This window comes from Leucoraja erinacea, chromosome 6 (assembly GCF_028641065.1).
Source record: "Leucoraja erinacea ecotype New England chromosome 6, Leri_hhj_1, whole genome shotgun sequence".
NCBI lineage: Eukaryota > Metazoa > Chordata > Chondrichthyes > Rajiformes > Rajidae > Leucoraja > Leucoraja erinaceus.
The window spans coordinates 46,506,970-46,532,483 of record NC_073382.1 but is presented as its reverse complement, the minus strand read 5'-3'; the positions used below and the strand labels follow the sequence as shown (position 1 = coordinate 46,532,483).

The 25,514-nt window shown below is 39.4% G+C and overlaps 2 protein-coding genes across 2 annotated transcripts in view; both read right to left on the bottom strand.

Annotated features, from left to right (window-relative positions):
• The window catches only part of LOC129698055 (uncharacterized protein K02A2.6-like), a 198,828-nt gene that overhangs the window by 18,544 nt on the left and 154,770 nt on the right, over positions 1-25,514 (bottom strand). The window lies entirely within an intron of this gene.
• Positions 1,690-25,514, bottom strand: part of flt3 (fms related receptor tyrosine kinase 3) — a 61,697-nt gene continuing 37,872 nt past the window's right edge. The window contains exons 11-25 of the mRNA XM_055636896.1: positions 25,284-25,390; positions 23,020-23,119; positions 21,819-22,003; positions 21,263-21,360; positions 20,414-20,546; positions 20,051-20,155; positions 18,076-18,186; positions 17,839-17,992; positions 11,975-12,111; positions 10,138-10,256; positions 9,925-10,047; positions 7,796-7,907; positions 7,610-7,709; positions 6,759-6,864; positions 1,690-5,513 (exon numbers count right to left, since the gene is read on the bottom strand). Of these exons, the coding sequence (XP_055492871.1) occupies positions 5,454-5,513; positions 6,759-6,864; positions 7,610-7,709; positions 7,796-7,907; positions 9,925-10,047; positions 10,138-10,256; positions 11,975-12,111; positions 17,839-17,992; positions 18,076-18,186; positions 20,051-20,155; positions 20,414-20,546; positions 21,263-21,360; positions 21,819-22,003; positions 23,020-23,119; positions 25,284-25,390 (1,750 nt within the window). The 3' untranslated portion in view covers positions 1,690-5,453. The remainder of the gene's footprint in view (positions 5,514-6,758; positions 6,865-7,609; positions 7,710-7,795; positions 7,908-9,924; positions 10,048-10,137; positions 10,257-11,974; positions 12,112-17,838; positions 17,993-18,075; positions 18,187-20,050; positions 20,156-20,413; positions 20,547-21,262; positions 21,361-21,818; positions 22,004-23,019; positions 23,120-25,283; positions 25,391-25,514) is intronic.

Genomic DNA, 25,514 nt, shown 5'->3' with positions numbered 1-25,514 from the left:
CCTGTCCAACCCCTTAAGAATGTTGTAAGTTTCTATAAGATCCCCCCTCAATCTTCTAAATTCTAGCATGTACAAGCCGAGTCTATCCAGTCTTTCTTCATATGAAAGTCCTGCCATCACAGGAATCAGTCTGGTGGACCTTCTCTGTACTCCCTCTATGGCAAGAATGTCTTTCCTCAGATTAGGAGACCAAAACTGTATGCAATGCTCCAGGTGTGGTCTCACCAAGACCCTGTACAACTGCAGTAGAACCTCCCAGCTCTTATACTCAAATCCTTTTGCTCTGACCATTCGGTATCCGAGAGGGGGAGGTCAGCGGGGGATGGTGAACACACGGCAGGGATGGAGGTTGGGACCAGAGGAAGGCAGGTGAGTGGACTGAGGCCGAGGCGATGTCTGGTGGGTGGTGAGGGGATAGGGGGGTATGAGGACTGTGGGGTTGGGGAAGAGCTGGGGTCATCTGGTTTGAGGGGAATGGGGGAAGACCCAGTGGAACAGCCACTGAGGTTACCAGGGTTGGGGGGACTAGCACTAGGACCCAGCGCGGTCAAACTCTGGGTAGTTGGTGTCTGCAGTGTGGAGTCTTCAGGCCCGGTGCTGAGTCCAGGCTGCAGGCTGCTGGAGGGCGGTGGAGTGGTGAGGGTCAGTGGGTAAAGCGTGGGAGGTCCCGGTGGGCGGGAGACTGGCCCATCAGAGACTATGAGCAGGGTTAACTATAGAAAGGACCATTCCGCCTATCGTAGTGGGTGACTGCTTGTTCCCACCCACCCTTTACCCCGCCCAGACCCTAAGCTCTTCTCCCTTGAGGCAGGCAGGTCAGGCACAGTCGGAGCTGGTTCTGACAATTGTTAAACTTGCAACCACGCACCAACTCGAACACTCCTGACTGTTGAAAGGACAAGGCCCAGAAAATACGAATATGTCAAACGTTTTATACACCTTGGAGACCCCCCTAGATCTCGAGGCCCTAAGCTTAAGCTTGTCTAGCTTATACGTAAATCTGGCCCTGCCACTGGGTTGTTAGCTACCCAAGTGGAATATGAGATGTTGTTTCTCCAGTTTGTGTGTTGCACTCTGTCCATGGAGGAGGCCCAGGGCAGAAAGGTCAGTATTGGAATGGGACGAGGAGTTACCAACCGTACAATTTTTTTAATTGCTGCCCAAACTGTGCTGATGGAAATAAGTGTAAAAGAAAAGTGTATTTAAAGATCCAAAAAAATAATTAGTCATTTGTTTGGAGACTGCAAAAAAAAAAACAACCCACATGCATTAACAATTCAACATCAGATTTTATTCAAATATAATATGAGAAGTGGTCTAATAAAAAATACAGCTTCTGGTAGTCATTAGTATAAATATAACAATGAACAGGAAGATAGAAATGAAATCACGAAAAACTATTCTCAAGATATAATAGCAGTACATCACGTTATAGCTTCCAGTTATCCTTGCAGTGATGATAAGTAAGTATGCTTTTTACATGTTCAAGATAAGTGTAGAGCAAGCTGAATAATACTGGTTTGAATAATTATTTCAAATTGCACAAATAGTAATTACAGCATAAAGCGTTATATTAGTATAGCATAGTTCGACTGTGATGCAAATAAGCATTATCACAATAATGCATTATCTTTCCTTTAGTGCCCATGCATTGCCCCCCCCCCCCCCCTCCCCCCCCCCCCAGTTTCCTTCCCCTTTCTGCGTAAAATAATCTGGTCCACACACTGAACCCTCCTACCACCAGCTCAGAATACCACAGAACATGCCATGTACTTCAAATATAATGGGGCATTAGCTCGAAATGAGGAAGTTAGTAGTAAGGGAAACCAGCAGCACTTTTTGTAAACAAGAATGTCACTGGAGATAAAGTGCTAGTGGAGAGATATTGTAAACAACTATACAAATGCCATGGCATAATTATGGAAAAGAAAAAAATAAATTAAGCAAGCAGGTAGGATTCATATCTATCAAAATGATCATTACCAACTGAGTAGTTTTTGAGTTTTATTAATGTTTGCAGACCAAACGCAAGTCAGTCATGCAAAATTATCATGTTCCTCATTTATGGATTTTGATGCCGAATACAGATCTGGGATCAAAATCATGTAGTCTTTTCGCTGATGGTTAGCACGCAACAAAAGCTTTTCCCTGCACACATGACAATAAACTAAACTAAAATAAAATTGTTTCTTTCAAAATCATAGAAATGTTTCAAGAGAGAGCAAGATTTAGCTCTTTGGGCTAAAGGAATCAAGGGATATGGGGAAAAAGCCGGAACGGGTACTGATTTTAGATAATCAGCCATGATCATGTTGAATGGCAGTGCTGGATTGAAGGACCGAATGGCCTACTCCACCTATTTTTCTATGTTTCTAAATCAATGAATTGCTAAAGATGGGCTCCACTAGTGATTCAAATGATCCAAAGTTGTTTTTCTTTAGATCCACATTATGTTCACTTCACGAATGGTGCCATGTGTTAGTCTTGGCTGCAGCTGCATTGTGTTATTGTCTATAATTTATAATAAAGCCGACCTTCATTATATGTGGTGGATAAATGTGAGGTTATCCACTTTGGTAGCAAAAACAGGAAGGCAGATCATTATTTAAATGGCGTCAAGTTGGGAAAAGGGGAAGTACAACGAGATCTGGGGATCCTTGTACATCAGTCTATGAAAGTAAGCATGCAGGTACAGCAGGCAGTGAAGAAAACGAATGGCATGTTGGCCTTTATAACAAAAGGAATCGAATATAGGGGCAAAGAGGTCCTTCTGCAGTTGTACAGAGCCCTAGTGAGACCACACCTGGAGCATTGTGTGCAGTTTTGGTCCCCTAATTTGAGGAAGGACATTCTTGCTATTGAGGGAGTGCAGCATAGGTTCACCAGGAGAAGAGGGGAGAAGGGGCAAGAAAGGGGGGGGAGAAGGGGGGAGAGTAGGAGTGGAAACATTTTTAAGAAGTATAATAAAGTTTAGCGGGCATTTTACCTTCCGGTCAGTTTTCCTTGGTCCTGAAAACTCCAATGAGCCAATCAAAATGCGGCTGCCCTCGACTGCCTGTAACTAAATAGCGACCCCACTCCACTGCACTACGAGTTATTTACGAACCACGCCGACCAAATTTTACACGCGGAAAATTTTTCAACATGCTGAAAAAAATTTCCGCGACCTGGCTGAGGCCGCGAGTATTCGGGAACTTCCCTCGAGCATGAAGGAGAGTTCCAGTGACCTCCTAGGACCTCCTAGGACCACGTGTCGACCATGCTGCGAGTTTGAGTCAAGGGCAAATTCTTCTAAACTCGCAGATTAGGTCGTCGCAGTGGGACAGCCCCTTCAGGGGTAAGGCATTTAGAATGGAGATGAGGAAACACAGAGTTGATAATCTGTGGAATACTCTGCCTCAGAGGGTGGTGGTGGCCGATTCTCTGGATGTTTTCAAGAGAGAGCTTGATAGAGCTCTTAAAGATGGTGGAGTCAGGTGATATGGGGTGAAGGCAGGAACGGATTACTGATTGGGGATGATCAGCCATGATCACATTGAATGGTGGTGCTGGCTCGAAGGGCCGAATGGCCTACTCCTGCACCTATTGTCTATTATCTAACGACACACTGCAGACATACTCAAAGGTTCAAGTGCTACCAGAAAACATAGCTGTCATTGTTAACAGAGCAATATAAATACAATTTTAACCAATTCAAACACACCAAAGCAAATTTAAATAAAAAAGAATGTTGATATTGATCCAGGATATCCTTGTGGAGTATTGCTGCAATGCTCTCCCTGGTCAGCAGTATAACCTGATTGGACACGCTTTATTTTGTTCAGTTATAAAATAGTTTAGGGGCACCATGTTCAGTCACCAGGCTAGCAATGCAAAAACTTGGACACATAATTTGAAGGCAATCAATAAAATTCCGCCAGGTATTTAAATTTAGTTACTGAAATAAATCTGAAATAAAAGCTTGTTATGATGATCAAGAAACCACTGGATGTCATAAATATTTCAATGTCAACTAAAACACCAAATAATGTAAATCTCTTATAGCTTGCGGTGCTGGCCTAGATGTTACTTCAGATTCACAGCAATTTGTATGGCTTTCAACTTATCTCTGAATTAGTCTGTCATATCCCACTCTTGTAAGGCCATTAAGGATAGGGACTGGATGGTGCCTTTCTCAACAAAACCTTTGTAGTAACTCATTAAGTAAAAAATACCCTATATGATAGTGAGCAAAGTTGTCATCAGCCTGGCTATAACATATGGACATACAATTTGTTTACCTCCAACAGAACCTGCAGAATATTTTTTCTTGCATTTTATTCAATTCATTTAACATCTGGGGAAAGGAAACAAAAAGACATTCTCTGTGCCCTGCTAGTGCTCATATTTTTTACAAATCCTTCATAACTTTGACTCTTGCTATCTCCATAACTTCCACTAGCCAAGTAACATTTCAGGAACTCTGCATTCCTACTGTGTGTCCTCTTCTACACAGCCCATTCTACTCAGCCCTTCAATTACACCAGGACTTCAGTCATCGACACTCCCAGAGACTGACACATTGTTTGGACCTGAAACTGTCTCTTTTCCCACAGATTAAGTCTGACCTCAATTCTCTGTTTTTATATCCACACTATAAACCCTGGAATTCCCTTATTCATTCTCTCCACCTTTTCACTGTTAACTTATGGTGTCTCTTTCCTGCCTAGAATGATGCTCTTCAAAACCTCTTCACTTCAGCATTTCAAGAGACTCTAATCTCCCAGTTTACCATTATAAATTCTGTGAATCTTCATCATTTAATTTCAACACAGTTATTAAATCTGCTGGTTTGTAATACAAAAGAGAAACATATAAAATAGTTTAGGGGCACCATGTTCAGTCACCAGGCTAGCAATGCAAAAACTTAAATTAAGGGACAGAAGTTTAGGGGTAATATGAGGGGGAACTTCTTTACTCAGAGAGTGGTAGCGGTGTGGAATGAGCTTCCAGTGGAAGTGGTGTCGGCAGGTTCGTTGGTATCATTTAAAAATAAATTGGATAGGCATATGGATGAGAAGGGAATGGAGGGTTATGGTATGAGTGCAGGCAGGTGGGACTAAGGGAAAAAAAGTTGTTCGATGCGGACTTGTAGGGCCGAGATGGCCTGTTTCCGTGCTGTAATTGTTATATGGTTATATGGTTATATGATTATATAAATTTGTAACAGCTCAGAATTCCAGAACAATTTAACGACAACACAGGAAAACCCAAATAGCTGGAAGCATTATACTGTTCTATATGTTAGCAGCTTTGAAATTCATTGATTAGTTTAAAGTAAAACTAAAATGTTCAAAAGCTAAACGTGATATTTTGGTCAGATACAACAGAGAAATTACATTTTGATTTCTTCAACCATTGGATCATTTTCATTCAGTGATGTTGCAGACTGGATCCAGACTCTCCTCTGAGTTTTAATGATTACGGTTTTTATGGTCTAGATTGCATTTGGACTCCATATTGTTGTGGTAAACCTGAACAAATAAACCAAAACAATAAATTAGTGTAAAATTATAGAGTCAATGGAATCTATTTTGTATTATAGTTCATAATAAGTGTGTGAGATGATAATATTTCCACAGTGATTTTAAAAAATGGCTTGTAAGAAAACTATTAAAGGCAGGATAGGTAATACTAAGATGAACAGAATAACTCAACTAATAACTCACTAACACAAACTTAACTAATAACACATAATAATAAGATGCAAAGTGCTGGAGTAACTCAACGGTTTAGAGAGCCACACTGGGGGACATGGATAGGTGAGGCTTTGGGTCAGGACTAATTAGTCTGAAGAAGGGTCACAACTGGAAATGTTGTCTATCTATGTCTTCCAGAGATGCTGCCTAGCCTGTTAAAACAGGACTTAATTTAGGTTTGTTTAGTTTACAGATACACCGTGGAAACAGGCCCCTTGGCCCACAGATTCCACGTTGACCAGTCATCACCCGTACACTGGTTCTTTCCTACACACTAGGGATAATGTACAGAAGCTAAGTAACCTACAAATGTCTTTGGAATGTGGGAGGAAACCGGTGCACCTGGGGAAAACCCACATGGTCACAGGGAGAACGTACAAACTCTATACAGACAGCACACATAGACAGGATCAAACCCAGGTCTCTGGCGTTGAGAGGGAGCTACTCTACTGCTACATCACTGTGCCACCCTATCCTTGCTGTCCTATCTGGAAGAGCAGGCACATTAAACCAGGGTCCTGGGCAAATTTATTTCTCAGCCATCATTATCAAAGTTAAATCAACAGGCCACTTATCACTGGCTGTGTACAAGACCTTACCATGGACAAACAGGTTACATGTTTGCCTAGATAACAGTAGTGACTAATTAACCTACTTGTTACTAACTAGTAAAATAGCCAGTGATGTTCAGGTGCCATGCAGAGAGATGATTTTGCATGAATGCAAACCCCTTCTTATCAAGTCTTATAAATAAGCTAAGAGCTGCCCCAATTAGAGAGCGGTCCTGAACTACTATGTAGCTCATTGGAGACCCTCGGACCACCTTTGATTGGACTTCACTGGACTATATCTTTTGCTAAACATTATTTCCTTTATCCTGTATCTGTGCGCTGTGTGGCGGCTTGATTGAAATTGTGTGTAGTCTTTCCGCTGACTGGATAGCATGCAACAAAAAATCATTTCACTATACCTCGGTACACGTGACAATAAACTAAACTAAATAATCCCATGTTCACTTACAGCCACTTCAGCATCTGCAAGCTGCTTTTCAAAAATACAAACTAAGTCTGAAAAAGCGAGTCTTTTTCCTGGATCAAGAGCCCAGCAGGTTAGTATCACTTTGTAGCTGTGGAAACATGGAAAAGTGAGTTAGGAAATGGGGAACAAAACAATACATTGGATCAAAATAAATGAACTGCTTCAATCCCATAATGTTTGCTTGAAATGAATGTGCTTGCCGCTTTGCCCCAAATGAGTGGCTAATGCCCCTGTCCCACTTAGGAAACCTGAACGGAAACCTCTGGAGACTTTGCGCCCCCCCCAAGGTTTCCGTGCGGTTCCCGGAGGTTGCAGATGGTTGCCGGAGGTTGCAGGTAGTGGAAGCAGGTAGGGAGACTGACAAAAACCTCTGGGAAATGCACAGAAACCTATGGTGGGGTGCAAAGTCTCCAGAGGTTTCCGTTCAGGTTTCCTAAGTGGGACAGGGGCATAAGAATGACTGAAATGATGGTCGAGATAGGATCCAAAGTGCCGTTGCTATATATTGCAATACAGCAATTTTTTACTGGTTGCTTTCATTGAAAGGCATTTCACATTCATCAAGGATGGTTTCATATTCGAACGTCACTGTCAATGATGCCTGTGGACCCCTTCCCCCAAAGGACAAAGTGAATTTAATCAACTGGTGAGAGGTAAAAGATTTAATAGGAACCCTACAGATTTCTCCACCCCCCCCCACCACCCCCCCCCCCCCACCTTTCAATCTGAAGAAGGATTCAAACCCGAAACATAGCCTATTCCTTTTCTCAAGCGATGCTGTCTGACCCGCTGAGTTACTCCAGCATTTTGTGCTAATCTTTAGTAAAACTTACATTGCTTCTGTTGAGTAAAATGGTTGATCCATCTTAAATCCACTCTTAATTAACTTGTAAAAGTTTGTATCTACTTGGATTCCAGGATATGGGTTGACACCTGAAGAAAGTCAAGATGTGACATTAACCAATACAACTGAGCAGAAATCATGGGATAACGTTTGGACATTAAAAATCCATCCTTACCAAGTGAGAATATTTCCCATAATAAGATTCCATATGACCAGACATCACTATGAATTGTGTAACTGCCTTCAAACAAGCTTTCAGGAGCCATCCATTTGACAGGTAATCGTGCCTATATTTAATGGGGAAACAAAATATCAAATATTAATATCAAATAAAAATATAAAATCAAATAAAAATAAAATAAAATAAAATAAAATATAATAAATAAAAATAAAATAAAATAAAAATATAAAATAAAATAAAAATATCAAAATAAAATATTAAAGATCAAAAGATTAAAGAATTAAAGTGAGAGAGGAAAGATTTAATAGAAGCCTGAAGGACAACTTTCTCACCCAGAGAGTGATGGGAATATGGAATGAGCTGCCAGAGAAGGTAGTTGAGGCAGGTACAATAGCAACATTTAAAAGAAACTTGGGTAGGTACATGGGTAGGAAAGGTTTAGAGGGATACAAGCCAAATGCTGGCAAATGGGATAGGCTAAGATGGGGCATCTTGGTTGGCATGGATGAGGTGGGTGAAAGGGCCTGTTTCTGTGGTGTGGCTATGTGAGATTCGGTAACAAGCCAGCTTAATAACTTTTTCTCAGTATAATGAAAGGCCTAATAATGAGATTATTCTGCAGAGCACTTCAATGATTTCTTAACTAAAAGTATAAAAGACTGCAAGGATTCAGTAGGTCAAACAGCCTCTGTGGAGAAAGGAACATGTTAATGTTTCAGTTTGAAGACTGGCAAAGTGAGAAAATAAATATATTTTCAACTGGAGTATCAATGATAGAATGCACACCAAGGGTGTCAAGGTGACATAATTGCTTTTGGTGCTAAATAGAAGAAGAAATGTAATGCTTTTTAATTATAGCTCATCTGTGTGGAGGAAAGTAAGTAGAGGGAGATGAATGACGGTAGTAGCACGAGGAGGAGAATAAACCTGCAGGAACTAAGGTGACGTTTTGGGTCCAGACCCTTTCTTCATACACATGATGATGCTTTGATGTGGTTTAGCAAATGACAAACAATTTATTTAATTGCATGAAATTTAACAGAATTAATAAAGAATCACATTAGCATCATTAATTGCTGAGGTCTTTCACTGAAATTGACGGATAGTGTATGAATTTCCAGAATTTTCTGTAGTTAGAATTAGAATTTCTTTATTTGTCATTCAAAACAAGTTTGAACGAAATTTAGTTACCATGCAGTCATAACAGTAAAAAAAGCAACAAAACACACAATTAACACAATTTAACACATACATCCATCACAGTGACTCTCCTGCAGGCACCTCCTCACTGTGATGGAAGGTAAAATAAGTCTTATCTCTTCCTTGTTTCTTCTCCCATGGTCAAGCAGTCAAACTACTGCGTCGAGGCGATCGAGGCTCCCAATGTTGTAGCACCCGCCGGGCGTTGGAAGATCCTGTGGCCGATTTTAAGCCGCGCCGGGTGATGAAAGGCCCTGCGAACGGGCCAATTTAAGCCATAAGATTCGGGGTGGGCGAAGCTGTTGTGAGCTCCCGATGTTACAGTCCACAGGGCTCGCGGCCGAAGCCTCCATAGTCGAGTCACAGCCGCAATCGCAGCGCCACCACAGCCTCCGAAAGTCCCCAGGCTCTGCGACCGGAGCCCTTATGGTCGATTCCAGTTGGAGGCCGCCAGCTCCTCGATGTTAAGCGCGAACGGAGATACGACACGGAAAAAGGTTGCTTCTCCGTTGAAGGAAGAGATTAAAAAGTCTACTCCTGCACCTATTTACTATGTCTATCTTTCTATGAGTTAGTTCATTTTATCAACAGCAGGCAGCAACAATAATTGGAAATTAATGTTGGTTACAGCACGTTTCCATCTGATTGTTATCTAGCAGATGCCGCCATAAGAATTCTTTGTGAGAATATTTCTAAATTTTTCCACTTGTTCAAAAAAACCCTGCAGATTAGAACTCCATTTAACCATTCCTGATCTTCTTTTGGGCGAAGGAGAAAAAATAGAAAGAAGAATTGCAAGGTATGTACAACAGGTAGATGACTCTCTCTTGTTTGATGTACACTGGTGTCAAATAATAAAATTAATTTCAAAGTACAGATATCAAATTAGACAAGGGAACAAAAAAATAAGAACATAGACTTACATTGCCTCTCATGACATAGTTGGAATCTTGCATGATGTCTCTTGCCAATCCAAAGTCACATATCTTTGCAACTTTCCCATGTGTCACCAACACATTCCTGGCTGCCAGGTCCCTGTGAATGCACTAACAAAAGAGCCAGTGATTAACTTACTGTGGCAATGCAGACTGGCAGACTTTAAATACTTGACACAAAGACTGCTTAAGTAAGCTTACGCTTCTTGATGTGAGGAAGTCCATTCCTTTGGCAACTTGGTATGAAAAGCTGAGAAGATCTTCAAACGTAACAACGTGTAGATCATCATCTTCATATTTACTGGCATTCTGATAGTCAGCTAATAAATTAAAAGTCCCAAAATTGTATTTAGATTCAGATTCAGATTCAGATTCAGATTCAATTTTAATTATCATTGTCAGTGTACAGTACAGAGACAACGAAATGCATTTAGCATCTCCCTTGAAGAGCGACATAGCAAATGATTTGAATAAATAATAATAAGTGTCCGGGGGGGGGTGGTGATTGGCAGTCATCGAGTTATGGTTTAATGGTAACTGTGATATTTATACAAAATGCTTGGGGTATTTACACAAACGTGCATTTGCTCTTTGTTGGAAAATTCATATCAAGTTTGTTGTTTGCTATAGACATATACTTTAACCATTTGTCTTGTAGAAATCAAAATTACAGCATTAGATAACTTGAGATAACTTTTTCTCTTTTATTTGGACTAGGTTTAGTTGAGTACAATTACTTTTATATTCTCTGAGGAATATGGGCCAAACACAGGTAGGTGGGACTAGCGTAGATGGGACATGTTGTTCAGCGTGGACAAGTTGGGCCGAAGGGGTTGTTTCCGCGTTTTGCGATTCGATGACTCTATATTTGCACAGAGACTTAATATGAATTAATTCCACAAAAAGACGGGATTTCCAGTCAAGATTTTGTTTCACATTAAAATTTATTATCATGTAACAATAAAGTCACAAGAGCCACAACATGATTCTAATAATTTTAAGGTTGTAACAATGATCAATGGAAAATTGCTTACCAATAGCAACTTCTTCATTATTTACTAGCTTTATTAGTATTTCGAATTATTAAAAGTAAATCTTAAAGCATAAAAAATGTGAATAGAGTTATTTCTGAGTGTAAAAAAATCCTTCAATTTTCAATTGGAACAGCACAGCAGAGGAATGGGCCCTTTAGTCCATAATGTTTGTGCCGAACGTGATGTCAAGTTAAACTGATCTCATATGCTTGCAGACGATCCATATCCCTCTATTCCCTGTCCTTCCATGTGCCTATCTAAAAGTCTCTTAAACGTGACAATCATATCTGCCCCCATCACCTCAGATGGTAGGGTGTTCCACGCCTCCACCACACTCTGTGCGAAAGGAAACTTGCCCCACACCTCAATTCTATGACAAGGTTTTCCATACACATGAAACATGATGCATGTGTTATTGCTTTGCATTAGCTATCCCGAGTATCATTCATCACACATCTATAGCGCTTGCTTTAGATGTCACTACATTCTTCAACGGATCATCTGTGGAAAATACCCGCCAGAATGTGATTTATTCCTTGATTGAATATCTTTACTGAACTGCAGTCTAACATGTTGTTTATGTTCACACAGAGAGTAGTGGGTATATGGAACGAGCTGCCATAGGAGGTGGGCGAAACAGGTATTATGACAACAGTAAAAGTAGTTTGGACAGATACACGGATAGGAAATGTTTAGAGGGACATGGGCCAAATGCAGGCAGGCAGGCAGGTCTAGTGTAGATGGGGCATCTTGGTTAGGTATGGACAAGTTGGGCCGAAAGGTCTCTTTCTGTGCTACATGACTATGCTATGGATTTCAAACAATTGAGAAAATGCCTTTTATTCGATAGATAACTCATTGTAACAATGTTCTTATTCTATCTGCTCAAAATAAAAAAAACTAGATAAACATCTGCTAATCACACATTATAGTTCTCTATATTTTACACACAGTACCAAAGAATCGTCTGTTCACAAACTGCTTGTTTATAGGAAACTGCTTACCCATATTGATTGGGCACGTTAGCTCATTCTCGCTGGACAATAAATCACAGTCGCTGATATGTGACAATGTATCTGTACCAGTCTTTTTGTTCATTGGCATGTACGATTCATTTTGCAGTAAATTTTTACCATAGTATCTGATCAAAATATGAAATAAAGATATTACGGTAACACATACAATTCCCAGTTCTAAGCATTTCTTGGAAAGCAAACATCGATAAGTAAAGCAAAACACTCATTACTTCTAGTGGTTGATTTATAATTAAACATCAAATCTGAAAATAAGAATGATCTTGAACAAAATCCATTTAAAAGTTTCCACTCTTATTGATTAGCTAAAGCAAGGACAAGATACAAAGAACTGCAGATGCTGCTTTACAAAAAAAGACACAAACTGGTGCAGTAACTCAAAGGGTCAGGCAGCATCTCTGGAGTACATGAAGAGGTGGTATTTCAGGTCAGAAACTTTCTTCAGAATAAGGGTCCTGACCTGAAACGTCACCTATCCATGTTCTCTGGTAATGCTGCCTGACCCACTGAGTTACTTCAGCATCTTGTGTCTTTTTATTTAAGCAAGGAAACTCCCTTTATGGTGTATCTGTATGCTGTGGATGGCTTGATTGTAATCATATATTGTAATTCTGCTGACTGGTTAGCACGCAACAAAAGCTTTTCACTATACCTCGATCAGAAACTAAACACAAACTCAAAGTTGGGTTATCGAGATAAGGAAGTTACCAAATGTTAATACTGAAATGTGTTGTGTTTGCTGGTCTTCAGCAAGGCAACAGCTGTAACTCCATAGGTACACAAAATTGCTGGAGAAACTCAGCGGGTGCAGCAGCTGAGTTTCTCCAGCAATTTTGTGTACCTTCGATCTTCCAGCATCTGCAGTTCCTTCTTGAACACAGCTGTAACACCATAATTGGCCACTGTGGCCCATGACAGAAAGGAGAAAACACTCACGTTCAGAGCTGCCAAGTTTTGTCAGAGCATTTCAGTATTCTAGTACTGTACCTGAAAATCAGTATTTTGCTGAGGAAATCAGTATTTTTATGCGGTGCCATTTTGCTAAAAAAAATGTTTTTTTTATGTGCAGTCATACCCATGTAAGAGTACAAGAATTCATAACTTTGCTACTAATTGACATGTCTTCTACGCACCTTACTTGACAGTGCATTCATTGCCATCACTTTATATATTGCTCTTTGAATGCCTGCTTCCTGCTTTTAGAACCAGATGATGATGTAGAAGCCATTTGGAAGCCTCCCCCCCCCTCCCTCGCTCCCCCCTCTCTCTCTCTCCCCTCCCCCTCCCCCTCCCCTCCCCCCCCTCCCCCTTTCCCTCTCTCTTCCTTCCTTTTTTTCTCCCTCCCTCTCTTATTCTCTCCCTCTCTCCTTCCCTCCCTCCCCTCTCTCTCTCCACACTCCCTCTCTATCTCCACCCCTCCCTCTCTCCCCCTTGAGCCCACCCAAAGTTCTGTAAAATCAAGGCCAATCCCAATGTAACTGCAATCTCACTGGTAACCTTTCACTGCTAGGCTTATCCACAATTCTACCACGGCCTGAAAAATATCAAAGGCTCAAAGAGAATTCCAAAGACATTGTTATACGAGGATTTTCCTGAACAGTCTGTGACCCATAGCGCTATGTTTAAAGCCCATAGCGCTGTGTTTAAAGCCCATAGCGCTGTGTTTAAAGCCCATAGCGCTATGCTTGAATGAAATACGCTCCAGCTGGTAGCACTATATTTAGAACCTACAGCCTTATAGACGACAGCTCTTTGTTTAAATTCCCACGTGTTAAACTGACAGCGCTCTGTTCAAACCTGAAGCGGGACAGGCAGCGACTCTGGAGAGAAGGAATGGGTGACGTTTCTGGTCGAGACCCTTCTTCAGCCTGAACTGACTCTGTATTTAAAATCTGTATTTAACACAAAATCGTACACTAGTATTCTTATCGCATTTCCATACAAAATACGGAAAATCCATACTACTTGGCAGCTCTGCATACTTTTAGATCTAGTCCTGAAATATTGCTAGGGTGCATGAGAGGAAACACCCATAAAGAACTGATCTTTGGTGATTACTTATAATGCAAGTGTTGGACATTCTGTGAATCTTGATCAAGGTACAACAGAAGTTGAGGGGGAAAAAAAAAAAAATGTGTGTTCGTGTAATGCTGCTCTATACTACGTATCATGCATCTCTCTTGTGGTCTTTCAGAAACACCAGCCATTAGTGAGAAGTTGAAGTCATTTTCAACCAGCTGCTAACATTGATATAATTGTGACCTCAACAGGCAATGTATTAAAGGAACACATATTAAAAAACACCATTTCTCTTCCAGGTGGCACAGCATTGCTCCTGGAGTCATAGTCTCACAAGTTTGAGCAAGGCATTTCCCCACAGCTCCATTACAGTAGGACTCTTGCCTTCCCTTCCATTCATATTCAACCAACACCTTTCCTTACATTGGACTCATTCTTTAGTTTAGTTTACGTTATTATTGTCATGTATACCAAGGTACAGTGAAAAGCTTTTGTGATATCCACTCGAAGAAAAGGCCACACATGAATACAGTCAAGCCGTCCAGTGCACAGATAAAGGATGCAACACACATTCTCCCTCTTTGTGTCCCACTCTCTATTTCCCCCTCCCCTTGTGCTTCTCTGGTTAATCATTCCCATATCCCCCTTCCTCCCACTTCCCCACCTTTTTCTTTGTTCTTAAACATTTTACTGGTAGTGCTTTCTCAAGGTCTGTCTTCTACATGTAGCAGAGATACTTCTAATAAAAATTATTATTGGAGATCGCATGGCAGTTTAGTTTACTTTAGTTTAGTTTACAGATACAGCATGGAAACAGGCCCTTCCCCGCACATTAACACTATCCTACACACACACTAGGGACAATTTACACATACACCAAGCCAATTAACCTACATACAGGTACATCTTTGGAGTGTGGGATGAAACCGAAGATCTCGGAGAAAACCTACGTGGTCACAGGGAAAACGTGCCAACTCCGTAGACAGCACCCGTAGTCGGAATCGAAGCAGTCTCTACCGCTGTAAGCACCGTAAGGCAGCACCTCTACCGCTGCGCCACCGTGCCGCCCAGTTGCAATGGATGGGGGAATTAGTTTGTTGCACTGACCCGATTGTAGGTTTAGAGCTAAGGTCTATTAGACAGGACTGTAAAGGGCCGTACAAGGGCTCGTATGTACAAAGACGGTACAAAGGCACATTCTTCAAATGCACTCTTTCACTTCTCAAAATTACATCGTCAACACACACACACAGGTCACTGCCTGCAATTCCGAAAGGGACCCGTTAATCCCTACTCTTTGTTTCCTGTCTGCCAACCACTTCTCTATCCATGTCAGCACTACCCCCAATACCATGTGCCCTAATTTTGCCCACTAATCAGATGCTTTCTGAAAGTCCAGGTACACTACATCCACTGGCTCTCCCTTGTCCATTTTCCTAGTTACATCTTCAAAAAATTCCAGAAGATTAGTCAAGCATGATTTCCCTGCGTAAATCCATGCTGACTCGGACCGATCCTGTTACTGCTATCCAAATGTCCGGCTATCTCATCTTTTATAATTGACTCCAGCATCTTCCCCCCCCACTGATGTCAGGCTAACTGGTCTATAATTCCCTGTTTTCTCTCTACCGGCTTTCTTAAAAAGTAGCTACCCTCCAATCCACAGGAACTGATCCTGAGTCTATAGAACATTGGAAAATGATCACCAATGCATCCACGATTTCTAGAGCCACTTTCTTAAGCACCCTGGGATGCAGACCATCAGGCCCTGGGGATTTATCAGCCATCAGTCCCATCAGTCTATCCAACACCATTTCCTGCCTAATGTGGATTTCCTTCAGTTCCTCCGTCACCCCAGATCACTGGCCACTACTATATCAGGAAGATTGTTTGTGTCCTCCTTAGTGAAGACAGATCCAAAGTACCTGTTCAACTCCTCTGCCATTTCCTTGTTCCCCATAATAAATTCACCTTTTTCGGTCTTCAAGGGTCCAACTTTGGTCTTAACTAATTTTTTCCTCTTCACATACCTAAAGAAGCTTTTACTATCCTGCTTTATATTCTTGGCTAGCTTACCTTCGTACCACATCTTTTCTCCCCATATTGTCTTTTTAGTTATCTTCTGTTGTTCTTTAAACATTACCCAATCCTCTTGTTTCCCGCTCATCTTTGCTACGTTGTACTTCTTCGCTTTAATTTTTATTCTGTCCCTGACGTCCCTTGTCAGCCATGGTCGTCCCTTTCGCCCCTTGGAATCTTTGTTCCTCCTAGGAGTGAACTGATCCTGCACCTTCTGTATTATTCCTAGAAACACCTGCCATTTTTGTTCCACTGTCATCCCTGCTAGTGTATCTTTAACCATATAACCATATAACCATATAACCATATAACCATATAACCATATAACAATTACAGCACGGAAAAAGGCCATCTCGACCCTTCTAGTCCGTGCCGAACACATAATCTCCCCTAGTCCCATATTCCTGCGCTCAGACCATAACCCTCCATTCCCTTCCTGTCCATATAACTATCCAATTTATTTTTAATTGATAAAAACGGACCTGCCTCCACCACCTTCACTGGAAGCTCATTCCACACAGCTACCACTCTCTGAGTAAAGAAGTTCCCCCTCATGTTACCCCTAAACTTCAGTCCCTTAATTCTCAAGTCATGTCCCCTTGTTTGAATCTTCCCTACTCTCAGTGGGAAAAGCTTTTCCACATCAACTCTGTCTATCCCTCTCATCATTTTAAAAACCTCTATCAAGTCCCCCCTTAACCTTCTGCGCTCCAAAGAATAAAGCCCTAACTTGTTCAACCTTTCTCTGTAACTTAGTTGCTGAAACCCAGGCAACATTCTAGTAAATCTCCTCTGTACTCTCTCCAGTCAACTTTGGCCAGTTCCTCCCTCATGGTCCCATAGTCGTCTTTATTCAACTGCAATACTGACACCTCCGATCTACCCTTCTCCCTCTCCAATTGTAGATTAAACCTGACCATGTTATGGTCGCTGCCTCCTAATGGCTCATTAACCTCGAGGTCCTTTATCAAATCCAGTTCATTACATAACACTAAATCCAGAATTGCCTTCTCCCTAGTAGGCTACAATACAAGCTGTTCTAAGAATCTATCATGAAGGCACTCTACAAAGTCCCTTTCTTGGGGTCCAGTACCAACCTGATTTTCCCAATCTACCTGCATGTTGAAATCTCTCATAACAACCACAGCATTACTTTTACTACATGCCAATTTTAACTCCAAATAAGGATGAAATAAACGGCTAGTTCATTTCTCTTGTTGAAAGATAATTATAGGCACTATCCACTACCACAACAAAAAAAAGGGTCATTTGCACATGAACCAGCAGACTGGGTCATGATCTATCTCAAACATACATCACCTCTGACATTCACCATTTTCCACGCCTCAAATAATATGGATATTTTGAAATATAAATTGATCCTATAACTTACCACAAGAAACACACATTTTTGAAACTATGTTACTACTTAAAGACAACAGAGCCGGACAGATTTGAAAAAAAGATTCCATCTGTTTTAAATATTACAAGTCCATTTCAAGTTATGTTGTGTTTATTGTCAAATGCACAAATATGGTGAGGTTCAGGTATAATGAAAATCACCAGCACAGAGACACAGACAACACACACAAAAAAAAATTATATCTTGAACTAAACCAGAAATATTTTTAAAACATGCAATGATATTGCCATTAATTTTGCCATTCAGGGCAATTTAACAGATTGCAGAAAGTAACAATTTTGACCAGATAATTCCAGTAGAAAATCCACGTTACCGTAATTGTTGGTCATTGTGAAGATTGTGGTAGAAGCTGAAGTTGTTGTGTGCAAAGACATCTGTTAATGTCCTATGGAATTTCTCCCGGTTATTTTTTAAGTAATTAAGGAGGTCTCCATAGCAACAATATTCAAAGATTAAATAAACTGGACCTAAAATAGCACAAATTAAAGCATTCATAAATAGCATGATTTGGATATAAAGAAGGCATAAATACAAGAGTGCAGTTACTTACCCAAGTGAGTGCAAGCTCCTAAAAGATTCACTATATTTTCATGGCTCCCCATGTGAATCATCATTTTCAATTCAGACATCAAGGCTTCTTTTTCAGAAGGTTCATATTTTTCTTTTAAATGGGGAATAAAAATATATTCATGAGTCTCTTATTTTAATTTAAATAATGAAGTGCATGTGTGCTCTAAGCCATTATTTTACACGCTTCAATGATATTCATCGACATTCCTTGAAAAATTGTTACTTTGTCATAAAGTTCATGGCAATCCCCGACCTATGATTGTACAAAATAGGGAGAGGGAACATAGAGAGAGGCAGAGAACCTCAAGCAAACCTTAAAATCATGAAATGAATAGATTGGGTCTCTTGCAGTGAGTCTCTTACCCAGAGCAGAGGAATTGAGAGCCAGAGGACATAGGTTTAAGGTGGGGGGGGGAAGATTTAATAGGAATCTGAGGGGTAATTTTGTCACTAAAAGGGTGGTGGGTGTATGGAACGAGTTGCCAGAGGAGGCAGTTGAGCTGGGGACTATTGCAACGTTTATTGCAACCAATTAGACAGGTACATGGATAGGACAGATATAGGGGGATATGAGCCAGGTGGGACTAGTGTAGATGGTACATGTTGCTCAGTGTGGACAAGTTGGGCTGAAGGACCTGTTTCTACGCTGTATGGTTCTATGATACACATGGGCTCTAAGCAAAATGGCACAAAGGAACTCTCCAAGTATCTCACTAGTCAAGCATCTTCTGCTCCACCAGTGGAACAATATGAAGATCCCACGTCACCGGCTGCCTCAAACCCACAGAACTGAAGTCATCCTCAGCCCCAATGCACCATCAATAAGATCAGATCAGAGGGTATCATAGTTCAATGAAGAAGAGTCCTGACCCAAAATGTCATCTATCCATATTCTCCAAAGATGCTGCCTTACCCATTGAGTTACTCCAGCATTTTGTGCCCTTTATTTGTAAACTAGCACCTCCAGTTCCTTGTGTCTACATTTTCTTGTTGCATTCGAATTAATCTAATATGGTTCTTGCTATTTTGCTGCAAACATGCACATGCTGTTTACACTAATGCCCCAATTGTTCTGATGAAAGTGAACTCACTTACAAGGTCCTAATAACCAAGTCTACAAATCTACAAGTCTACTAATAAAATGTACTCAGGTTTGAAAACTTGCATTATTAGTATTGTAGCCTCCAACTTACAGCGTTTCAACACAAACCATCATTTATATCATTGCTATTTGTCTGTTATCCAATTAATTGAACAAACATTATGTTATTTACTTATATTAAAGTGTATCAATGATGACTAATCTATAATGTTGGGAAATAACTCCGTGCTTTTGACCTTCTCTATATATGTTTTTAACTTTTGCTGTTATGTTAAGTAGGAGCTATGTAGAAATGTCAGGATCCATTCAGTTTTAATCATAACTTTATAAGAACATACTGGTAAACATTATCACGAATAAAATAAATAGCATTCCAAATACAAGATAATAAAACAACAAAAACCTTAAAAATCACACAGTCTGGAGAAGGGTCTCGACCCACAATGTCACCTATGCCTTTTCTCCAGAGATGCTGCCTGTTCTGCTGAGTTACTCCAGCCTTTTGTGTGTTGCAGTCAGCAAATTGCTTTTAGTTATAGTTAAGTGTTGTAGCTTTTATTTTTATTTAATAATCCAAAATAACTTTTAATAATTGAATTAATTCATGTGAATAGAAAATTCCACCAAAAACTTGAAAGCGATATCATGCTTATATGTGTAGGAAGGAACTGCAGTTGCTGGTTTACCCTTCTTCTGGAGAAGGGCCTCAACCCAAAACATCGCTTATTCTTTTTCTCTAGAGATGCTGCCTGACCCGCTGAGTTGCTCCAGCTTTTTGTGTCTACCATTTTTATTTGAATGGTTTCTTGAGCATAAATATCCTCAAAGAAAGTGTGCCATAAATTGAACATACCCTTTAACATCTTCACAGCTACTTTGACACGGATATCAACTTTACTAATTCCATATGCTGTGGCTTCAACTACTTTTCCAAATGCTCCAGAGCCAAGTACACTCCCTGCGGGGAAAAAACAATTAGCAAGGAACTGGACCAAATCTTATTTACAGTTCATACTGGGCAATGATTTCAAATAAGGAATAATTATTATGGATATGAAATAGAAATTGAATTTGTAGTTTTGAATGGCAGTTAAGTAAACACATTAAAAAAAACATTTTAAAAACTTGCTCTGAAGTTGGGCAGCCAATCTTATGCCATCCATGCCCTTCTCGAGGAAGTATATATTTTGTAGCACATTTTGGAACAGATACTTACCCAGTTCTAAATTTTCTCGAGGAAATTCCCATTTGATATCATAAGCAATTTGACTAAAATCAACGTAATGGTATTCATTCTCAGAAGATCCAACCATCTGTATCATTTGGAGTTGACTTTCATAGCCAGGTTGCTTAAATGAAGATAAGGATACCCATTATTCACCTACAAATTTCTGTTGCATCATTAGTTATTTCGAGAGCAGCTATTCTTAAGAAGAAAATTATGATTATAGAACTATAGAAATCTGAACTGTATTCTAATATACAATATTTCTGTTCTAATTTAATTTCCACTTTAGTGAAAGCATATCCCAAAAATAATATGAATCTGCTTTAGTTAGGATAAGAATGGCCTTCAGTTTCTTCTTTTATTGTTCTTATACAGTATCTAAGGAATGGAACAAGTGAACTCTCACCTAGAATGCACCTGTCTCTTGTGTTGTGTCAAGCTCAATCCAGTCAAGTTAACTTTATTGTCATATGCACAAGTACAGTGAGGTACAGGCACAATGAAAAGTTTGTTCACACCAGCATTATAGGGATATAGGCAATACATAGAACATAACTTACACAGTGAAAAGAAAAGCAAGATTTTGGTGCAACAACACAATTAGAAACAACTCCATTGAAGTTTAAGAGTTGAGAAAATACATTTGAGACACATCTTTCACAACTCCAATTTCAACCTACCAACTGGATATAAACCGCATGCTTGTGACCTGATCAGCCTTTTCAGAAAGCATGTGGAACAACTGTAACTTTCTCATTGAACATATTTTTTGAGTTGATCATATTACATACATAAACTATTTAATACATATCCATTAGTAATACCATGACCATTTACCTTCTTGTATTTGTAGAATATGAAAGCCACTAAAGCAATTGTAACCAGAATAAAGATTCCAGCTGAGATGTAGAAGAGAGACTGCAACAATTTCACATCTGTAAAAAAAGAGGGGAATTAATTTGTATTTTGTATAAATAAATTACAGCTTGATGGGCTGCATAACCTACTTCTTAGCCATACAATTTCAATGGTCCCATGATAAAAACAATATAGTGTAGCACCAACATTATTATTCCTTGCACATATTCTTCTATGCATTTCGTTGTCTCTGTACTGTACACTGACAATGACAATTAATATTGAATCTGAATCTGAATCTGAATCTATGTTCTTTTAGATAGGCACAAGGGAATGCAGGGATATGGATCACATGAAAGCACATGAGATTTGTTTAACTTGGCATCATTTTGGACGTTGTGACCTAAAGGGTCTGTACCTGTGTGGCACTGTTCTATGTACATTCTACCAGACTTCTGCATCATAATTAGTTCAAAATGTTGATATTAACTTTGCTTAAGGAATGATAAAACATGAATGAATGAAGCAACATTACCTGGCTTTGGAAGAAACATTTCCTTGCAGATTGATCCTACGATATTCTCTGCACAGCACTTCATTGAAAACCCACCCACCATGTTCCCAGAGTCCAGTACACTTGTTGTAATTTTGGAGCCAAATTCTTTTCCTTCTGACAGCTCAATCCGAATACCTTCAGTAACAGACTCTTCTTCAGTACAACTTAAATATGACAAAAAAATAGGCCAGGTTAGAAAACCACATCACAGAATATATATGCTCTTAATAGTCTTAATAGTCTTAATACAACTTAAATAGGGCAAAAAATAGGCCAGGTTAGAAAACCAAATCACAGAATATTTATGCTCTTGATAGTCTTAATTACACTGACATCAGCTTTACACATCATCCAAGTGCGTTGGACAGAAATCACTTAATTATTTGGTTACTCTTTAAACATTTTTATTTAGTTTACTTTAGTATTGTGTCAAGAGTATGAAGAATTTAAATAAATTAACCAAAAATAGAAGAATCATGTTGCATAGATATCCTTGAGATATAGTTACAATATTGCTCTCCTCATTGATTAATATTTTCAAGATATACTTATGATGGCAAAAAAAAATCAGAACAATTAGATCAGGTTTTCCAGCGGCTTGTTTATCATGCACAGGAGTACCAGTATATTTGGTTGAATCCTTCTGGACTTTGGGAAAAACATGGGAATAGAATGCCTCTCTTGCACAAATTAAACTTTCTGTGTAGAAATCTTATTCATGATCGCAGTTGCAAAATTTTCAATTGGACTTTACGGGACTTTATCTTGCACAAAACGTTAGTCCCTTTATCATGCTTCTGTCGATTGTAATCATGTCTAGCCTTTCTGCTAACTGTTCCGCACACAACAAAAAGCTTTTCACTGTACCTCGGTACACGTGACAATAAATTAAAAAAATGGAACAAAGTCTTTATTTGATTTAAATAATGATTTTTCATGTCTGTAAGAGCAGCACGCAGATAGTTCTACAGCTGGAATTGGCCTTATTGCAAAAAATAGCAACATAGTGGCACTGAAAACAGTGCTGAAATGTGCGCAATGGAAAGGAAGGCAGATAAAAAATATTTGTTTAATAGAGGAAGTAAATAGTAAGTTTAAAACACCTTGAGTCAATTGAATAATTTTCATGTTATTATTTTAATGGTAACATCAAGTGGCCGTTATATTTTTTTGTACTTACAGCTCTCCGCATTTTGTCCAGTTTATTCTGACTGAAGGATAACTTGCAGACATGCACGAAAGATGACTTTTGTTCATTGAAAGCTCCAGAGATGGTTTTGCTGTTAAACGTGCAGTTTACAAATTTAGTGGATGGTCATATTTATGAACATATTATCAAGTGTTATGAACATAAGTTTATGAATATGTTATCAAGTTCATCTGAACTACCAACAGTAATTTAAAAAAAATCTATCTTACAGATATAATTACTGTTCTACACATTTCTACTGTTCCAAGACAAGTGGACTGGTTTGTCATGGATCACATCAAAAATTTTGTTTGGAACTATGCTCATCCAAAGAGGAGGTGAATATCCCATCATAATCCCGACATGCCTTGTGGATAGAGGAAAGTATTTGCGATGTCTGGTGGTGAATCACTAATTAAAGGATAACTATGCTAGGACATTTTCTGGTAGTCACAGTATTAATGTGGCTGGCCACACTTCAGTTTCTGGCATTGGAAAGGCAGCTCACCTCTGGAATATCTTTTGCAGGTGCCTTGATGATAATAATACCATTGAATGTCAAGGGTAGGTGTTCCATTTTCTCTTGTTAGAAATGGTTATCGCCTGACCTGTTACCTGCCACTTAACAGCTTGTGCCCGAATGTTTGCAAGGTCTTAATGCTTACAGGCATGAACTGCTTAATTTGCTCATCATTGTGCAGTCCTCAGCAAACACGCCAACATCTGTTCTTATGATGGGTAATTGATGAAGCAGCTGTGGATGGTTAGACATGAAAACGCAGCTCTACGCTCCCAGTGATATCCCGGGTCTGGTAGGTTCACCTACTGACTTGTCTCATAGTGATTACTGACTTGTCTCATGGTTTATTTACCCAGTCCACATGTAACAACTCCATCTTCATACCATTGTAATTGCCTGGCCTTACGTTGAAGACTTACACAGGCTCTTTGGTCCATCAAGTCCACACCGTCCATCAACCACCCAATTTTAATTAATCCAATCTCTGTACATGCTCTTCAATGCTCCCCAGATTTTACCAATCACTTACATACCAGGGACAAATTATAGTGGCAAATTAACCTACCTATTCACAAACCTTTGGGATGTTAGAGGAAATGTGCTGGAAACCATTTGATCACAACTTGGAAATTCCACAGAAACTTCACCATATATCAGGATTGAACCAATGTCTCTGGTGCTATTGGGCAGTAACTTTACTAGCTATGCCACTGTGGGGTAGCCTAGCCTATCTTATCTCTTCTCATAAGGCAACTCATTGAAAGAAATAAGTCACTTTTCAAGGGGTGGCACGGTGGCGCAGCGGTAGAGTTGCTGACTCACAGTGCCAGAGACCCGGGTTCGATGCTGATTACAGTTGCTGTCTATACAGAGTTTGAACCTCAATGAGGTTCACATGACAACAAATAAATTGTATTGTATCATTGTATGTTCTCCCTGTGACTGTGTGGGTTTTCTCCAGGTGCTCTGGTTTCTTCCCACACTCCAAAGACATTCAGGTTTATAGGTTAATTGGCTCCGGTAAAAAATTATAAATTGTCCCGTGTTCAGGATAGTGCTGGTGTACGGGGTGATTGCTGGTCAGTGCGGACTCGGTGGGCTAAAGGGCTTGTTTCTGTGCTATATTTCTTTTTGTTGTTGTTTTTGTTTTTGTTTATTTTATTAGAAGTTAGTACAATACAAAACAATACAGTGGGACCTAATTTTAGGTGCCAACTATGTCATAACGTAATTATACATTCTATGTACAACCTCTAGTTTTATGTTTTTGAAAAGGAAATAAGAAAGACAAGAAGAAGAAAAAAAAAAAAAAAATTGGAGAAGAGAAACAGAGGGAAAAATAGATAGTAGAAAATAGAAAAATGTGAAGTGTGTGTATAAGAAAAGAAAAAGTGGAAAGTATAAATAGGAGAGAAAGACCCTTAAAAGAGAAATGTTCAAATCTTTATTCGGAGATGTAAATCTATCCACGTCTGTGCTATATTTCTAAAGTCTAAATCAAAACTCTACAAAGTATTCCCAATATGGTCTCACCTATGTAATTGAAATAAAACATTCTTACTTTTGTACTCATTTTTCCTAACAATACACAACACCATTCTGTTTACAAAAATTAGTATTTGATGATACTTTTCATCATTTGGATGCTCACAAATCTTGTCTATATCAGATTATTGGATTATTTTATCAGCTTACTAATAAAATGTAAACACTTAGCTATATAGCCTTTACTTACTTTTTACATATAAAGTAAAAGATGTCTGAAATTCTGTCTCCTCATTTTCTGCAAATAATTCGTAGATTCCAGGTTTATGTCCATGATCACAAAATGATGCAGAAAAACTAGGAAACAGTGAAAATAATTATGCAATGTACAAGCAGCAGACCGTAAGCAGAAAATCTGCAATTAAAAAGTTTAAAGCAAATTGGTACTTTAGAGATAACCAAATACAGCTCTTATTTCAAT